At 47.7% G+C, this 19,702-nt stretch overlaps 1 protein-coding gene across 1 annotated transcript in view; it reads right to left on the bottom strand.

Annotated features, from left to right (window-relative positions):
* Positions 1 to 19,702, bottom strand: part of PDLIM1 (PDZ and LIM domain 1) — a 46,267-nt gene that overhangs the window by 19,511 nt on the left and 7,054 nt on the right. The window contains exons 2-4 of the mRNA XM_036265141.1: positions 7,619 to 7,770; positions 5,721 to 5,805; positions 434 to 633 (exon numbers count right to left, since the gene is read on the bottom strand). Of these exons, the coding sequence (XP_036121034.1) occupies positions 434 to 633; positions 5,721 to 5,805; positions 7,619 to 7,770 (437 nt within the window). The remainder of the gene's footprint in view (positions 1 to 433; positions 634 to 5,720; positions 5,806 to 7,618; positions 7,771 to 19,702) is intronic.

Genomic DNA, 19,702 nt, shown 5'->3' with positions numbered 1-19,702 from the left:
CATGGACTTCTTTCTACTATTTCTACTGGCCACTCAGGGAAAAAGCATCCCCAAAATCGCATCACAAAGCCCCTTTCCCTTGCTTGGCTCAGAGGGTGAATACAGCAGAAACCCCAAACTGTAAATACTGAAGAGTTTCATGGGAAGCATCGGAATGTCAAGCAAGGAGTGTGGACCAGAAATATCAAGACAGTAATAACATAGGTCTCACCGAATAACTGATTACTCTGTGCCCGACACAGTACTGGGAATTTCACAGGTTACTTATTTTTACGACAACCCTACAAGGCAGGTGGTATCACTTCCTTTCAGAGATGAGGAAAACGAAGGCAGAAAGTACTGTAGACCTTTTCCTCCCTGGGCCGGTGGCTCAAGCTTCTCCCTCCTGCCTGCGCGCCTGGACCTGGCTTAGAGGACACTTCAGCGCACTTACGCTCTGCCGTTTGTCTCTGGTCCACTGGCTGCCGTCTTGGACTCCAAGGCGCTGTTGAAGTTGGAGATGTTTTCAGAGGAGTAGAGGCCGGAGGGGTTGTTGTACTGGTTTGTGATGACCCTGGGGGCAGAGCCGGAGGCCGGCGAGGCAGTGAAGGGCATGGCACTCCGGTTGTGGGCGCTTCCTATGTGCAGGACCTCCTGTAGGCAGAGATCAGAGGAGAAATGAGGGCGGGGTCCAGCATACCCCTCTCCATGGACCGTGCAGGCCACGTGCAGGGATGGTTCAGTGAGCTCCAACGGCCCTGGCACAACACCAAGCTTCACTGAGGGCTCCGGCGTATCCACTGGACACAGACGGCAGTGGGGGTTCCCACGAGCAGGGCACATGTGCAGGTCCACGCGCCAGCTCTGCCTCTGGTTCTTCCCTGAGGCCCAGCGAAGCTCCTCTCCTGCTGGGGAGCCCTGGGCAAGCCCTTCCTTGATGCCCTGGAGCTGAAACACCTTTTCAGGCACATTCTGGGGGGGCTACCGTAGCAGGAAGAGAAGAACAGGCAGTCACTTTGTGGTCGGGGCAAAGCAAGAGACGATGAAAGGTGGAGATCAAGTCCCCAGGACAGAGCGAGTTAGACAAACAAGATAAAAGGGCCGTCTGGACACTGGGTGACGCCGCTCTGATTGGGCAGAGCCGTGCTCCGGAAGAAGTGGGCGGGGACTTCAGCACCTGTGGTTTCCTGCAGGAGGACAGGGCTAATCGGAGGAAGGCTAGTGGGCACCTGCTGCAGGGGCGGTGCCCAGGAGAGGCCTTCCAGACCCTTCTGTGCTCACCCCCTCGGTCCTGTGAGAACGCCCTCCACCCCCACGGGGGCTGGCCAGTTGTGGATAACTAGACAGCTGCAACACCTCAGAGCTTTTTCAAACAGCCAAACCTTTACTTATTCATCTACTTACTTATTTACATTTCAAAGTTCTTTTTTTTAAATCCTCAGCTGAGATGCTTTTATTGATTTTAGAGACAGAGGAAGGGAGAGAGAATCACTGATGTGAGAGAGAAACGTCGATTGGTTGCCAAGTGGGGATAGAACCCACAACCTTTTGGTGTATGAGACAACATCCAACTAACTGAGCCACCCAGCCAGAGCACAGCCAAACCTTTCAAAACCAACATTAAAAAAAAAAAAATCATCACAGCTGCCCTGGTAGGTTTGGCTCAGCGGTTAGAGCGTTGGCCCCCAGACCAAAGAGTCTCGGGTTCAATTCCGGTCAAGGGCATGTACCTCAGTTGCAGTTCATTCCCCAGCCCTTATGCGGGAACAACCAATCGATGTGTTTCTCTCATATCAATGTTTCTCTCTGCCTCTCCTTCCCTCCCTTCCACTCTATCTAAAAATCAAAGGAAAAATATCCTTGAGTGATAAGGAAAAAAAAAATCATGGCTTTTCTGATGACTCAATTAGTAAGGGGCTTTCTACCCAGGTCTGGGTCATGCTGGTTCCCAGGCAACAGAACCCTCCTTACAGATGACTAACCTCAACCTGTGCCATATTTTCTGGGTTCCCCAGAAATCTTCCTGAACCCTGGTCTCTTTCTTAACACCCAGGCCGAGAGCAACTACCCCCCAAAGAGTTTCTGTCTTCTGTTGCTCTTCCTTTTTCTTTTTCCCCTCTGTTGGCTAAGTCTGTCACACTTTCTTAGAACTTACTGGGTACTGACTTAAAATAAAAGACAACACGGAAATATTCTTTTCCACTATTCAGATGGGCATTCTTTTCCACAAGTCAGAGTCAGTGAGGCCGTACTGTATACATAACCTTGAGCTGATTTCGTCCACAGTAGACCAAAGCTAAGTACACACAGATGGTTCACAAAAGGGGAAGTACGTATAATTAGTTAAGAAAATAACATTAGCACTAATCAAAGAATGGTTAAGTAAATTTTATGGCACTACTAATCCAAGAAATACTACGTAGTCATTAACAGCAGCAGACTAGCAGATGGCGGCCTGGGCCCTGGCCGGCGTGCGTGCCGCACTCAGCTGCAGCCGGGGTGCAGCGCCTCCCTCCTCTCCTTCCCCACAGCAGCTCCCACAGCAGCTCGGGATGCTCGGCACCAGGCTCAGCCCTTAATTTTCTATCTTGGCTCATTTTCCCCTGTCGCTTCCTGTTCAGCTGTGGGCAAGTTATACCTCTCTCTTAGCCCATTTCTCGTCTTTTTTTTTTTATCCTCACCCGAGGACATTTTTCCATTTTTTGTTCAGATACAGTGGGAAGGAGAGAGAGAAAGAAAGAGAGAGAAACATCAATGTGAAAGGGACATATCGAGTGGCCGCCTCCCGCAGGGCCCAACCAGGGCCAGGGACAAACTGCAACTGAGGTTCGTGCCCCTAGCGGGAACAGAACCCACGTCTCCCTGGACCGCAGGCCGACGCTCTAACCGCTGAGCCAAACCGGCCAGGGCCCATTTCTCATCTTTAAAATGAAATAAATAAAGGCTTTCACAAGGACTCGGTGTAAAATATTAGTGTGCCAAGCACAGTGCCTGGCACACAGAGACATTCAACCACTGTCTGTCCCCTTCTCCCTCCACAGAAATACATTTTCCATTAGAACGGAAGTCAAGCCCTCGCTGGTGTGGCTCAGTTGGCTGAGTGTTGTCCTGTGCACCAAAAGGTTGCCAGTTTGATTCCTGGTCAGGACACACGCCTGGGATTGTGTGTTTGATCGCCGGTCTGGGTGCATACAGGAGGCAACCGATGGATCTTTCTCTCTCACACTGATGTTTCTCTCTCTTCCTCTTTCTTCCCCTCTCTCTCAAATCAACAAAAACATATAGGAAAAAAGAAAAAAGAATGGATGTCGGTAGAAAATTCAGGTTGGAAATTCTGTTTTGCACATAAAAGAAATATCTGCAACCCCATGTGAATACTGAAATCAGGCGGTCAATTCAGGGCCTGCCTTTGGGAAGGGATGATGTAATTGTTTGCACTTTGTATTTATCAGTCGCCTAGGAAACACAATAATGAGGAAATATAAACTAGGTGTGTGACTGCTCTGACCTCAGATAAGCTGGGGTGTTGGCTGGCGTTTCATGAGCTGGCAGATCTTTTAATTACAACCCCGCTCTGCTCCTACTCACTCCTCTATCTTAGAATGACTGGAAGTGGAGGCTGAAAAAAACGAGAGGCAGGACATTTTTCACATGAACAAAGAATTACCGGAATCAAAAGAAAAATGTACTCAAGTTAAAACCTACAGTATTTGAGAACTTTTAAAATCTGATGAGAACTACCTTCAAAATGTTAATAGAGCCCTTACCAGTTAGATCAGTTGGTTAGAGCATCATCCCGATACCCCAAGGCTGTGGGATGGATCCCCAGTCAGGGAACACATAAGCAGCAACCAATGAGTGCATGGACGGGTGAGACAACAAATCGATGTCTCTCTCTCTCTCTCCAAAATCTATAAATAAAAAATTAAAAAAGAAAAAGTAATACAGCCCTGGCCAGTTAAGCTCAGCAGTTAGAGCATCAGCCCATGGACCAAAGGGTCATGGGTTTGATTCCCGGCTAAGGGCATGTACCTGGGTTGCAGGTTCGATCACCAGCCCTTGTCGGGGTTGTGTGGGAGGCAACCAATCAATGTGTCTCTCTCGCATTAATGTCTAAGTCCCTCTCTTTCTCTCTCTCCCCCTCCCTTCCTCCATTCCACTCTCTCTAAAAATCAATGGAGAAATATTTTCAGGTGAGGATTAACCAAAAAAAAAAAATGTAATGCAGGTAACCAGATTATAAGTTTAAGATGAAAATTCAAGTATAGTACATATAAAAATATAACTAAAATCTAAGTATTACCTTAAGTGAAAACTAGGATTTTAGATAGATCAAATTAAAATAAAACCACTCCTTATGTATTATAAAATAGATGAGAATGTAACACATTAAAACATAACATTTACAGGAGGTTTACAGTGGCTGGAGCGCCCGGGGCGAGCTGCGCCGTCTGCCGACGCCCAGCTCATAGCCTGAGCCCCGTCTTAGGAACTTTCATAACAGGGGCCGCATAGGGTAACAGGTTCGTGTCCGTTTTGAAATGTTAGATGTAAAGTGATCCTTAATGTGACTCTGAGGATTCTTCAGTATGATTTTTATTATATTAATGGAAAATAATTTTGTAACTTAGATTTCTGACATTTTAATGGAAGCCTTTTGAGAAAATATCGCTTACATACAACCACTCAATGTACCCATGCCAATGCACCCAGTGAGTTCAAGTTCATACAACTTCCTGTTTTATGTATAAAGATGGCTAGGTATGTTATCTTTAGATTATATCTCAATTCACCATAAAAACCAGTGTCCCAAATTTGGAAAAAAATTAAAGCTAAAATCTTCAATTGGGATTAAATCGGTAACAACTATAAACTAATCTGAAAGAAGCTTTTAAAAGCCAGTGTCAATTTACTTATGAACTTATCATTAATAATTAACTTATCCAATAGACACAAACTTTGTAAAAAGTAGTATGTCTGGTGTATGGAATTTTCCAAAGATGTCTAAACTTTCTTCTTGAAGTTTTTCCCCTTTACTTACAAAAGAATGCCCATTCAATGTAGATTATTTAGAAGATGCAATTAAGAAAGAAAGAAAGAAAATCACCTATACTCTAAGTACTGAGAGACTTATGTACAAATATGGGATCCTGGGACAGTCTACTCTCCCAAGAAATTGAGATTGAGCATTGACTCCCTACCACATTTTTCAAAGTGAATTACCACTTCATTTTGGTCATCTCAAAGTCTCACTATAACAAAAATTGAGACTTCCACCCTAAGGACCAAGGAAACCAGACGGTGGGAAACCAGGAAGAGAAGCAGCGTTTACTATTAAACTTCCCCTTAGTGCCTCTAGCTTCCAGGCCCGGAGACTCGAACTTATTTCATCCCTGGTACAACTGATTTTTCTCTGAAGTCTGCATGAGCTGAGCCAGTCAGCTCCTTTATTTTACATGGTCCCACCACCCCATTCCGCACAGGAAGGCTTCTGCCGGCTTCCCGGATTGCCTTCCCACCCCCAGCTTCCAGCCCAGCCCCCGGTGTCACAGCCTGGGGGTTTTCCAGCCCTTTCCTCCCGCAGTTCCCTTACGGGAAGAGCTGAACAAGCGCCAGGACCCAGCACCAAGGGCTCTCCCTGCTGCCTGACCTCCGGGCCACCAGGGCAGGCAGAAACGGGAGTGTGCCGAGGCGTGTCCAAAGCAGGGAAGAGGCTGGGTAGTAAGCGTGCGAGTACTTACTTGTGGCTCAGAGGCTAAATTCATCTTGTACGGATGACGTTTCCCTTCCTCTGTCACTAGAGGAGACCAGACTTTATGTTCAGATCTGCAAGAGAGTGACACCGCTGTTGTTTCATGCATGCTAAATAAATAATATACACTCAAAACAGATGGGAAAATGCTCTCTCTTGCCTGACTCCTAGCCTCTGACCCAACTCTCTGCCACCCGCCTTCTCCTCCATTTGCCACCAGGGTGATCTTCCAAAAGCACCAATCTGCTTATGGCCTGTCCCAAGGCTGCCCACGCTCAGCCTTGAGGGGCTTCTCCAGCTGCTGGGACTTCTTGAGCCTGGTCCTCCCTAGTCTGTGTCGCTGACCCCCGCCACACTGGCCTCCTCCTTGCTCCTAGACATGCCTCACACTGCCCACCTCTGCTCAGAACAGAACCAGCGTCTTCTCCACCTCCCCCAGGGTCTTGATCCAACCAGACACCCAACTTATTCGTGACGCCTGTCTGGACCCAATAAAAGTGATGCCTCCTTTTTTTTTGAGCTTGCAAAGGATTTCTCTGTACCAATCACACAACAGTCTCGGACTGGTCTGTTTTGATGAGTGTGGGTTTCCCTCTCTTGTGGGGAGACTGCCTGGCACAGTGCCAGACATGCATAAACTAAACCTGTTCGATGTGTTGGTAAATGAATCAAAAACCAATTCACCTATGAATAAGTGAATGAATGTCTTAAACGAAGGCCTGAAGGAGAAGATTTGGATTAAGGTGGAAAGGGACACTAGCTTCTGAGGGGGTATTCATAAATGGTGCACCTCCTGTGGTCAGGGCACTGGGGCGTGCAGTTTTGGACATCCTGCCCCCTACTTGGTCCTCCCACCAGTCCGGTGGCGCCAGGAGAAGAAAGCCAAAAACCTACTTCACAGATGAGAACCTGAGCAACGGGTTCATGATGAAGAGCTGCAGAAGCTAAGGTTAATAGGATATTAATGAACAGGTTAAACCCTGGCCAGTTTGGCTCAGCAGTTAGAGCATCAGCCCGAGAACCAAAGAGTCTTGGGTTTGATTCCGGTCAAGGGCACATGCCTTAGTTGCAGTTCGATCCCCAGCCCTGGGCAGGGTCATGCGGGAGGCAGCCAATCAATGTTTCTCTCTCTCTCTCCCTCTCCCTTCTGCCTCCCTACTCTATCTGGAAATCAATGGTAAAATATCCTCAAGTGAGGATAAAAAAAAAGAGCAGGTTAACATAATAGGTGCTCAGAATGAAAAGTGTGAACTTCACACAACAGGAACTACAGAGCCATCAAGGTCGATGGTACCAAATCGCTTCTGAAATCACGCTCTGAAATCAGGCTCCTGCAGAGTGCCTTCCAACACCCAGCGAAGAGAGGATGACACTCCTACCCCAGCCACCACGCCTGGTGCGCCCTCCCCACGTGTCAGCCTGCTGAGAACAGCCAGCTCCCTTTCTTGCTGTGTACCTGAACTTACACTCAGCACTCAGCCTGGTGTGTCGTCATTTTTCTCTGTCATTGTCATCTCCTGACGCAGACTCACTGCTCAGCGTGGTGAGGCAGGAGCCACACCCTGAGCGGATTCTCAGTGGTGTCAAGAAGACATTTTCATTTCGTTACACCTGACGATGGTTAACTGATCATATGTCCTTGCAATTTTGGCTAGTTGTATTGGATCAAGTAAAAATGCAGAGAGACACCCACAATATAAGAAGCACTATGACAACTTGAGAGGAGATAAGCAACCCGAAATTCCAATTCCACGGCCCTCTTCACCTGCCTCTAGCTTACATGGCGCTGAGCTGGGGGAGGGAGGGATTCTGAGGTGGGCGGGGCGGTCCCTGCCCACCAGCAGCTTCCAGTCACGGGAAATGAAGGGGTGTGTCCATGAGCCTTACCTGGCTACAGTGAGAGTCATGTTGTCTATGCAGCTCTTGATCTTGTTCTGAGCTTCCAAGTGCGTCATGCTGCTGGTATTTTCCCCATCGATGGCTGTGATTACATCTCCACTACATAAATTAGCTATAGCCGCCTTGCTCCCAGGAGTGACCTGGAGAAAGAAAAAAAGCAGAGTAGTAGCCAACTAGTTCATTATAGAGGGAGGACTCCAACCCTGCACCAAGACCCGGTGTTCTTCCCACCGAACCTCGTTTCCTTCAAATAAACGACCCAAGCCATTAAACACACACACACACACACACACACACACACCCCATTATGTACAGTAACATCTGTGTCTATATAAAAATCTTTCATGCACAGAAAACAAATTGGAATACTGGACACCAAATTGTTGTTATACATTTCTGGGATGTTTCTGGTTTTTATAATGAGCTTGAATTACTTCTGTAATTAAAAAAGGCAATGAGAGCCCTGGCCGGTTTGGCTCAGCGGTTAGAGCGTCGGCCTGCGGTCCTGAGAGACCCGGGTTCGGTTCCCGCTAAGGGCACGTACCTCGGTTGCAGTTTGTCCCCGGCCCTGGTTGGGTTGTGCGGGTGGCAGCCACTCGATGTGTTCCTTTCGCATCGATGTTTCTCTCTCTCTCTGTTCCTCTCTCTCCCTCCCACTCTACCTGAACAAAAAAAAATGGAAAAATGTCCTCGGGTGAGGATAAAAAAAAAAAAAAAAAAAAGGCAATGAGAATATTTTGAAATCTGCAGTGTGGGTGTAGGATTCACATGGTTTGTCCCCTCCCACCCGAGAAGTGGACTACGGTGAGGGTCATCCCTTGGAGGCGCTGGTTTACGGAGGGTCTATGCTTCTGAACTAATTTTTCCAGATTATGGGCCCGCAATGCTTGAGAGAGCAAATCACTTACTGCAGTGGGTCATCGAAACCCCTCCGCCTACTGACTAGTACATGTGAACTGAATAAACAGCATGTCTCACACATTGATGCACAACTATTTTCTGAGTAAATACAGATGCTATTGTGATGAACAAAATACCAACTCGTTTTGAAGTAGTTCTAAACTCGGAGTAATTTTTGCTATTAGGCATCTCCTAGACCAGCGGTTCTCAACCTGTCGGTCACGACCCCTTAGGGGTCGAATGACCCTTTCACAGGGGTCATCTATGACCACCGGAAAACACATATTCCCCACGGTCTTAGGAACCGAGACACGGCTCCTCTATCGTCTCCAGGCGGGTCCACCCACGTGCAGATACGCCCACATACAACATGAGGAGCTGTATTAAAGGGTCGCTGCATTAGAAAGGTTGAGAACCACTGTTCTAGACCAAGGTATACCGAGCACATTACTACCACGCCAGTGTCAGCCCGTGACTTTTGACATAAAAGACTTTCCTTAATGGGAATTCCAAGTCCCCCCGGAGCAGACTGGTGGTAACACACTCAGATCCCAGTGCCCACAGGGTTCAGGCCTCCCCTTGGAGAGGGCCCTTGACACCTGGGAGCCAGCTGAGGAAGACCTTGTGCCATGTGAGCGTCTGTCAAGTGGAACCAGAGGCCAGAGGCCCTTCAAAGCAAGATGCAAGGCGTAAGCCCTAAGCCTCCATCTCCAATGCGGTTTCCAACCGCACCACACTGAACAGGCCCGCCTCGCGTGGTGGCTGGTGGCTATCACAGTCCATCTCCTCATCCACACCCAACGCCATAAAATGAAGGGTAGATGCCTCGATCCTTGAGGTCTCTCTGGCGTTGACATGCTGTGACTCTATCAGGCAAAACTCCCCTGGAATGTAGCAGGATGTGGAAACCAGTGCAGAGACCCTGACCTCCTCACCTTCCTTTCTGGCTTTCCCATCACCCATCTACCAGAGAGCCAAGGTCAGACCTCTTCTCTTGCAGCCACTGGGAAAAGACATCTACACAGGCAAGCGTGGGCCGCTCTCCTCGTCAGCACGGTGGGGCCAGTCTCTGAGTCACCAGGACACGCAGTGAAAACAAATTCCTCTCCTTTTCTGCTGTCTTCCTGAGAAGACTGATCTGAGGTGACTTCATGTATATTTTGCTTTCTCTAAAGAACAATCCACCCCTTGTTTAACAAATGGCCCTAAGCATCACTTTATTTGGAATTGGCAATGCTTCTGGACTGGCAAACTCTACCTCCAAAGAAAGCAGGCTGATCAAACTCATTTATCATGATCAAACCGAATCGTGTTAAAGAGAGTCCCCATCTAAGCAGCTCCAGAAGTCTTTCTTGTTTCTTTCCCAGTACAGGACCTTGGCACCTGCTATAATCTTTGCCTACTTAACTTCTTCTCATCCTTCAGGTCTCGGCTTCAATGGCTCTGCTCCAAGAGGCTTTCCCTGACCTCCAGTCGTGGCACTTGTCACATTAGGTTTGTACATTTATTTTGTGGGTTTATTTATTTAATGTCCGAGGACCTACTAAACAGTAAGGTGTGTGAGGGCAGATTTTGTCTGCCTCTGGCACTGTGGTATCTTCAGTGCCCAGTACGACGACTAGCACACAGGAAGTACTCAAGTATTTGCCCAGTGAGTGATTGACTCTAGAATATCTAATGTTATTAAATATTTAATCATGCTACTTAATTTTATTCTTAAAAAAATGACTATTTTAAAAGGGATCAAACAGTCATTTCCCTCAACACCGCTATCCTGGAACGTGACCACCCATAAAGCTAAAACAAGGGGGAGCGAGGGGAAAGGTTTGAAGAAATGAAAATAGAAGCTTTTCATTGTATGTGCTCAGCTGCTAAGAGCTCTGGAATTTCCAGCATTTGGTTCAAACCGTCTTGTGGGAGAGGCTTTGCTGCTAAGTACATCCCAACGGTCCCGGACAAGCTAGAACCAGTCTCAAGAGCCCCGAGCCTGAGTAATCAAGGCCTGGCCAACCTATGTTTCAGTCTTACTTTTTTTTTTTTTTTAACACCAAACTGATGGGAAGCCAGAGAGAGTGTTATAAGACATCATCATCAGATGGAACTTGGATGGAATCACACACATATACAGATGAATTCCACACTTTTGTTGTTGTTAATCCTCACCTGAGAATATTTTTCCATTGATTTTTTTTTTTTTTTTTATCCTCATCCGAGACATTTTTCCATTTTTTGTTCAGATAGAGTGGGAGGAAGAAAGAGAGAGAAACATTGACGTGAAAGGGACACATTGAGTGGTTGCCACCAGCACAACCCAACCAGGGCTGGGGACAAATGCAACCAAGGTACGTGCCCTTAGCAGGAACCGAACCCGGGTCTCACTGGACCACAGGCCGATGCTCTAACCGCTGACTGGCCAGGGCTCCATTGATTTTTTTAGATAGAGTGGAAAGGAGGGGGAGAGAAAGAGAGAAACATCGACGTGAGAGAGACGCATCAACTGGCTGCCTCCTGCACAATCCCAACCAGGCCTGGGGATTGAAGCCACAACCCAGGTATGTGCCCTTGACTAGGAATTAAACCCGTGACCATTTGGTCCTCAGGCTGATGCTCTAACCGCTGAGCCAAACCAGCCAGGACTAAATTCACATTCTTTTATGAGCCATTTTGTTTTTTTAAATGGATTTAAACAAGTTATAGATTTGACGTCTACAAAGGGCTTTCACATCCAATCTCCTACGTGAGTTTAATAATGATGACCTCACCACCAGCATATAACTTGACGGATGAGGAAACTGACTCCCAGAAGCTGTGACTGACTCAGGTTCACACAGCTAATGGCTTGAGCCTGAATCTGATACCACATCCCCTTCCTCCGTTCCCTTCCACAACGCCACAAGCAGATGCTCCGAGCCAAGTGCCACGGCCAAAGGAAAATCCAGAATTAGAAAGAATCATGCCCGGCCGGTGTGGCTCAGTGGCGTTGACCCACGCACCAAGAGGTTGTCAGCTTGATTTCCGGTCAGGGCACATGCCAAGATTGTGGGCCCAGTCCCCAGTGGGGGACATTCGGGAGGTAGCCAATCGATGTTTCTCTCTCTCTCCTTTCCTCTCTCTCTAAAAAAAAAAATCAATAAGGAGAAAAACAGGAATCACCTGCATGGCATTCAACAAAAGGTACTGGAATGTCACAGACTCCTGCCGCTGCCTGGGTGCCTCCCCCCATAGGACAAGCATCTCTTGCTCTGTACTGAGCTGGGGCCCAGTAACCTCCTCCCTTATAAAACACACAAATCAGAACACGGACTGAAGAGGGCCTCAGGAGAGACCTGAGTCTGTAACATAGGTTAGTTACTATACTAACTACTCACTGTAATCATCAGTTAATGAGCGCTTTTATGCACCCAGCAGAATTTAAGTATTTGGCAAGGGTTAACTTACCAATTCTCGTGTGATGCTCTCAGGTGGGAATATCACTGCACCATTACAGAGGAGGAAACCACTTCCAGGGGTTAAGTGGTTTGCCTGAGGTTATTAGCTGGTGAGTGGCAGGCTGTGGGCTCCAGAGTCCATCCGCTTAACCCAGAAGACCACACTGTCCTTTCTAATTTCCTCCTGACCATCAGATTCCATCAGAACCAGCTCATGATGGAGTCGGCTTCAACGAAATGGAAATCCTATACTCCCCACCAAAGGAACAGACCCAGCAGTTCAATGGATATCCTCAAAAACCTTTTTCCAGCTTTCCTCCATGGAGACCACACACCTCCATCACACAACTCTTGCTGCCTAAGAATGGGTTTAGGCACAACAATTTCCACTAATGAACAACCTGCCGCTTTCTGCAGAATCCACTCATCTTCCTCACCCCTGCCCCTCCTCCCTGCCAGGCAGACACTGCTCAGAGGCAGCCTGTACCCCCCACACCCCCCCACACACACACACACTGCACGGTCCTAACTGCACCTTTAAGGCCTATGCACTGCTGACAGACGCCTGAGCACACAGAAGGTTTTGAAGAGTTTAGTTTTACTTCTGGATGGTGCAGAATAGAACTATGATATAGCTCCCCTGCTTTCTCCAATTTACATCTAAATAACCAAATACTGCTGTTACACAGAACTGGATGCATACCCACACCGGCCATGACAAGTGGAGAGGTAACCTTCCTCCGTGGTAATGGCGAGTTTCTACTATATCCCTCCTCTCTCCCTTATTCATTCACTCACTCATCAGACGGCCATTCCTTAAGTACATTCTGAAAAAGTGTAGCTAGTTGATTAAGATGTGGCTCCTGAAGTCAGATGGCCAGGGTTCAAGTCCTGTCTCTGCCACTTATAAGCCACCTGTCCTTGGGCTTGTAAGTGGCAGAGACAGGACTTGACCTTTATGCACCTCACTCTTCTCATCTATGAAATGGGGTGAGAACAGTCCTGACGTCAGAAGGCTGCTGTAAGGATCACATGAGATGACTCAGGCAGAGCACACTGTGGAGCTCTAAAAATGAGTTGTTCTTTGTTGATTCCGGGACCCACACAAGGCACTGAGGTGTATATATATACCTCACCGGACCATACTTTTCCATTTTTAGGTAAGAGTGGAAGGGAGGGAGAAAAAGAGTGAGAGAGAGAGAGAGAGAAACATGTGTGAGAGAGTCACATCTTCCCATCCTCCTGCACAATCCCCACCAGGGCCGAGGATAAACCTGCAACCCCTCAGTTCACAGGCTGACACTCTAACCACCGAGCCAAACCGGCCAGGGTCACACTAGGCACTAATATACAGATGGAAAAGGACGGTGCCTGCCAACAAGGAGCTCACAAACTCCTAGGGGAGACAGGCATGTACAACAGCTGATGAGTGCTGTGCTAGAAGCAAACAAAGAAGCAGTGCGAACCTAAGGATAGAATCAGGGAAGACTCCCTGGAGGAGGTGTTGCTTAAAACTGCAAAGGCACGACAAGAGGTGGGAAACAGCATCCCAAGTTACAGGAACAGCACGTGGCCGGGCATGGAGGAAACGCAGGACCTGAGGGAGAGGAAGAGGATGAGACTAGAGATGTGGAGATCAGGCTGCAAGAACCCTGCTGTTTTTCTTCCAAGAAGACTGTACTTTATCTGGAAAACAATGGGGAACGACAAAGAAATCTAAACACAGCATCTGACTCAACTGCCCAATTGCTGCCAAGAAACAACCATGGAGCCTTAGTTCTGCTGAGATTAAGGTGACTGAATGACAATACTCCCATGATGGCCGTTCAAAGAAACAGACCCACTCAAGGTCACGCAGTCAGCCTCCAGGCCAGCCACGGGGAGGCTGGCTTCCCCAGTGGACCTTCCAGAAGTCACTTCCATTAAAGTAACACGTTCAGTTCACAGCTGGACGGGGCTCCTTTAACTCCCCCGGCTCAACACTGGAAGCTGGCAGACCATGAAATGAATTCAGCCTCCAGTTTTCTTGTTGTTTTTCAACGTCAATTACTTGCCAATATTTACATGTTAGTAAATTTCATACAAAACCCTCTCAGCTTCTTGTGAAAAATCAGAAAACCCAGCGATTCTGGACCCACATTCCCACATGGCAAGAACCAGCACCAGTTGCAGAGCCCGTCCCCTCAGGCGGCGGCCCGTGCTGCCCATCCAGCCACAGCCCCCGCCACGCCATTTGATTTCATTTTCTTACTACCTCACCCTCAACTCAAGACTCGGGAACCCTTCATGGACATGTGTCTGTAACCAACCGCTGGCTTAGGTAAAAAGTTATGTAAAGCTGCCCTGCCCAGGTGGCTCAGTTAGTTGGAGTGCTGTCCTATGCACCAAAAAACTGTGGGTTCGATTCTTGGTCAGGGTACATAACTAGGTTGCAGGTTCGATCCCCGGTCAGTGCGCACGCAGGAGGCAACTGATCGATGTTTCTCTCTCACATTGATGTCTTTCTCTCTCTCTCTCTCAAATCAATAAAAACATATCCTCAGGAGAGGATTGGAAAAAAAAGTTATGTAAAGCAAAATTGTATGTAGGAACATTCTATGACCAGGATTATGAGACACCCTGATGTGCACAGAACAGCAAACTTTTTCTATCTTAATTATCAAAAGCACCTGCCTTTCTCTCTCAACGGTGTCCCCCGGTCAGGATGACAATTGTACTGCCTTCCTTTTGATTGAAATGGGGATTTTAGCCAGATATCTGTCAAACAGTTTACACAGTTCTGATGGAGAGGACCCACACCGCCACCCCACAGGGAGAAAGCATCTCTATTCGGAAGGTTCTCTTTCACCTCTGTGTGTGGACAGAAGACAGGCCGATTTCACGAATGTGCACAGACATTGTTAATCTTGCCCCTCAGAACCAGCATCCAAATCGTAGGTCAGAAATTGACCCAGCTCACCAATAACTCAGGAAAACTGATATTTGCAAAGATGAGGCAATGGATCCCAAACAAGTTAGTCATCAGAAGCCCTGGGGGTTATAAAATATAAATAGTTCTCCACACCCCACCTTGGATTTACTGAAGAAGGCCTACACAGTGAGATCCAGAAATCTACAATTTTTTATTATTTTTTTTTATCCTTACCCGAGGACATTTTTCCATTTTTTGTTCAGGTAGAGTGGGAGGGAGAGAGAGGAACAGAGAGAGAGAGAGAAACATCGATGTGAAAGGGACACATCGAGTGGCTGCCACCCGCACGACCAACCAGGGCCGGGGACAAACTGCAACCGAGATACGTGCCCTTAGCGGGAACCGAACCCGGGTCTCTCCGGACCGCAGGTCGACGCTCTAACCGCTGAGCCAAACCGGCCAGGGCGAAATCTACAATTTTTTAAAGCTTCCCAGAAAATTCTGATGCTTACCAGGTTTGGAAACATCAAGGGGAACGCTGACTGTCCTTTCCACCGAAGTTCTCTCTCTGAATGTTAACTCGTCAGATAAACAAAAAGTACTTGGATATAAATCTCTGCTCCTCCAGAAACAACTGGAAGGGCTCACACTCCTATGAAAGTGCACAGAAGGCCCCGAAGGAAATGTCTATTAGAATAGTATTTCTCTCTCACCAAAAAGAGTTTAAAAAAAAAATAATAGCCCTGGCCGGTTTGGCTCAGCGGTTAGAGCGTCGGCCTGCGGTCCGGAGAGACCCGGGTTCGGTTCCCGCTAAGGGCATGTACCTCGGTTGCAGTTTGTCCCCGGCCCTGGTTGGTCGTGCGGGTGGCAGCCACTCGATGTGTCCCTTTCACATCGATGTTTCTCTCTCTCTCTCTCTCCCTCCCACTCTATCTGTACAAAAAATAGAAAAATGTCCTCGGGTGAGGATAAAAAAAAAATAATAATACAGGTCCTGTAATGTTGGTCAAGATCCTTGAAGTTCTTTGCAAATGGAGTATTAGAGAAGCAACTTCATTCCAGATGTGCCAGTAACTCAACCTGGTTCCGTTTTGCCGTGGCCAGAAAACTCACAACTAAACATAGTACAGTTTCATAAACCACCTGATTTAAAAGTACTGGCGCATCTTTCTCTTGTTCCGTGTTCCATAAATCTTACTATGTGTGTGCTTATGTTTTAAATATTATGAATAGGTTTGGTGTTATAAATCACGTTTACAAGTAGGTGAGAGCATAAATGAAGACAGTTATAATTCGGTCTTACATAAAACAAGACTGGAATAAGGAACAAGCTCAACCTCAGTGCCGTGGGCCTGCAGGGACAACCTCCGTTGGGCTGTGTCGAAGTGAAACTGTATAAGTTTAGGCAGGTTGGCCAGAAAACCCCAAGACTGTTTCAAAATGTTCTTGGTTACTCTATAACCATTTACTCAAGGAAATGTGGCAGTAAAGTGGGGTTCAGGTACTTGTAGAGGACTTGTGCCTTAATCCAGCCTCACTTCACTGTCAGTGCAAAAGGAAGCCATGAACACCAAGGGTGACCGTTCAAAGAGACTTACTGCTCCCAGTCTGAAAGAACAGCCATCATTTCTCAGGTAGGAATATAATTAAAAAGCAGATAGCAAACAGAGCGCCTTAATTTATCAAGTCACTGAGTCTCTCAAAAGTTTCCAAACAAGCCCCCAGGAACCCCATGGGCGATCACCACCCCCCAAATCCTAACCATTCACTAAACCTGTAACATTGGGCAAGTTATCTACGCCTAAGTTTCTTCATTTATCAAGCAAAGCATAAAGCACCACCTTCGTTAGGGTGTTGGAAGGAAACGTGAGACTGCACGTGTTGAGTGAGAAGACTAGCACATGATAAGCACTATATTAACGTACAGAAGTTACCATTAATATTGTGTTAATAGTACCGCCGTCTGCCGATGCTTCTGCAAGCCGTAGTGCTAGGCTCTCTCTACACCTCCTCTTCATCCCCACCACAGCCTCTGAAGACAAATACTTCTATTCCCACTTTACGAAGGGGGGCACTGAGGCTTTGGGGGCTCACCTTGCCCAAGGACACACAGCTAATAGATGGACAGGACAGGGTTTGAACCCAGATCAGGCTGATGCCCAGACTGCAATTTCCCGCATCAAGATGCCTTGAATTCTTTTGTTTTTGTTAATCCTCACCTGAGGATATTTTTCCATTGTCTTTTTAGATAGAGTGGAAGGGAAGGAGAGAGAGATGGAGGTGAGAGAGACACATTGAGTGGTTGCCTCCCAAATGACCCCAATCAGGGCAGTGGATTGAACCTGCAACCCAGGTACATGCCCTTGACTGGGAGTCGAACCAGCGACCCTTGGGTCCACGGGCCAATGCTCTCACCACTGAGCCAAACCAGCCAGGGTAGATGCCTCTAATTCTTGACTGGCTACCATAAAAAATAAGACAGCAGTCTGGCCGGTGTGGCTCAGTGGTTGAGCATCAACCCATGCACCAAGAGGTCGCCAGTTCGATTCCTGGTCAGAACACATGCCCAGGTTGTGGGCCCAATCCCTAGTGGGGGGGCATGCAGGAGGCGGCCAGTCGATGTTCTCTCTCATCCATGTTTCTATCTCTCCCTCTCCCTTCCTCTCTCTATAAAATCAATAAAAGGGAATATATATGTGTAAATAAGACAGCAAGTGCAAAGCAAACAGTTCACCCGGATATGATACACTGACTTTTAAACTGCCATGTGAATGGCAGACAGCCGGGGAGGGTCGCAGCACACTGCCACAGTGCCTGCCTCTGGGGAGGAGGACTGGGGAAGGGTGCGAGGCAGCTTCCACCTTACACTTTCCACATTTTCATGTCGTTGGATCTCTTAACAAGCAAACTTTTTATTGACGTTTACACCCATACAGAAGAGTACACAAAGCCTAGATATACAACTGGATGGATTCGCACGCGGAGAGCACCCCCGTGGAACCAGCAGTTTATTGGAGCTGGTGACATCGCTGAACTTCCGAAGTGCCTCCTTCCAGGTCCTGACTTCCAACACCACCGATTAACTCTGCCTGATTTTGTATTTTATATATATAAAATATAATACATATATTAATATATAAGTACACATGGTTACCCTTTTTTTATGTCTGGCTTCTTTCCTTCACGTGTGTGCTCGTGTGCCCCATCCATACGGGCGCGCCCAGCTGTAACTCCTCCAATCTCAGTGCTGTGGCGTTTGATACCACGTAACACGCTGCTGTTTACTTGTCTGTTTTGCTGTTGTGGGACATTTGAGTTGTTCTGAGTTTGGAGCTATTGTGGACAGTGCCGCTCTGAACATTCTTCACGTGGCTTTGGTGCCCACGTGGACACACTTCCACTGAGCCTTTAACTGGAACTGTCCAGTTATGGGTAGGCCACAGGCTATGGGTACACTCAGCTTTAGAAGGGCGAGCATGCTTTATAATATGCTAAGGAGATGGAGGTAAGTTGTTGCTGCATTATCTGAATTTGATCTGTCTGTATGCACTTTAGTCATCTTTACCTTATAAATGTCACACCTATGTCCTCATTATCTGCTTTGACATGAGCAGTCATGTCTATAAAAATTTGGCCCTGACTCCTTGGTCAAGAACTTGGCCCCCTACAAGACCAGAATGTTCTTCGGGAAAACACGTTCGCCGAGAAGACAGGGTACAGTACGCGGGCAAGTCCACCACAGGGCCCGGTGACAGGCCAGGACGCCAGCTCACCCATGTGGAGGCCGGTGACGAGCAACAACCACACAGCGTGCTGAGCAACATACAGAAATTACCTTTTTTTCTTCAGGTCTCCATGGGTATATTTCATTTTTTTGTCTGTTTGTGTTTTGTTTTTATAAATATATTTTTATTGATTTTTAGAGAGAGAGAGGAAGGAAGAGGGAGAGAGAAACATCGATGAGAAGCACTGATCTGGCTGCCTCCTGCATGCCCCCCACCACCACTGGGGTAGAGCATAAAACCTGGACTTGTGTCCCGACCGGGAATCAAAGGGTCAACACTCAACCAACTGAGCCACGCTGGCCAGGGCTGTATTTCATTTTGGACTTGGCTTGGCTACCACTTTCCAGGCCCATCATTGGCTGGGCAAGGTGGATCTGTCCACTCCCTGACCGTCTTCGTTTGCCACAAAAACTGCCCCCAAGTTCCCAACCAGCCTCCCAGGCAGGCTTTTCTCTGGCTAGTCCTTCCTCTCCTCTGCTCTTCTGTTCTCCACCACCCACAAGGGCAGGGGATCCTACAGCCAGACAGCCAATTCTCCCTGCTGGACCAGGCTTCTGGCTCTTCAGGAGGAACAGGGTGGGAAGGCACTGCCCTCTGGGCCGCTCTGAGATCTGAACCCTAGAGAAGGTGTGTGACTTGCCCAGGGTCACCCAGTGAGGTGCTCAGCTGGAACCGCTGGCCTGGACACTTTACCTGACCCAGGCAGAAGTTCTGGCCGCTTCCAGGGGCTTCCCCCCAAGACACTGGAAGTCAAATCCTCCTTTAAAAAGGAATTATCTGACACGGCCATTTTGCTTGTTTTAAACCAATCTCCACTCTTTCCTTTACAAGAAGGTTAAGAAGCAGCTGGGTCAATGAAAGGAATTATGTAAATTCAAGCAAATTACCTCATCTGTGGGGACCTGACCTTCCTCTTTGTAAAAGGCAATGACCAGCTTTCCTCTCCCCTGTGGGAAGGTCAGGCCTGGGCAGTGAGCTGAGCATGGCCTGGGCAGTGAGGGCGGCCTAGGGAAGGAGGGCGGCCTAGGGAAGGAGGGCGGCCTAGGGA

This window comes from Molossus molossus, unplaced genomic scaffold (genome assembly GCF_014108415.1).
Source record: "Molossus molossus isolate mMolMol1 unplaced genomic scaffold, mMolMol1.p scaffold_m16_p_17, whole genome shotgun sequence".
In the NCBI taxonomy this organism is placed as follows: Eukaryota; Metazoa; Chordata; class Mammalia; order Chiroptera; family Molossidae; genus Molossus; species Molossus molossus.
This window is presented reverse-complemented; position numbering and strand designations above follow the sequence as displayed.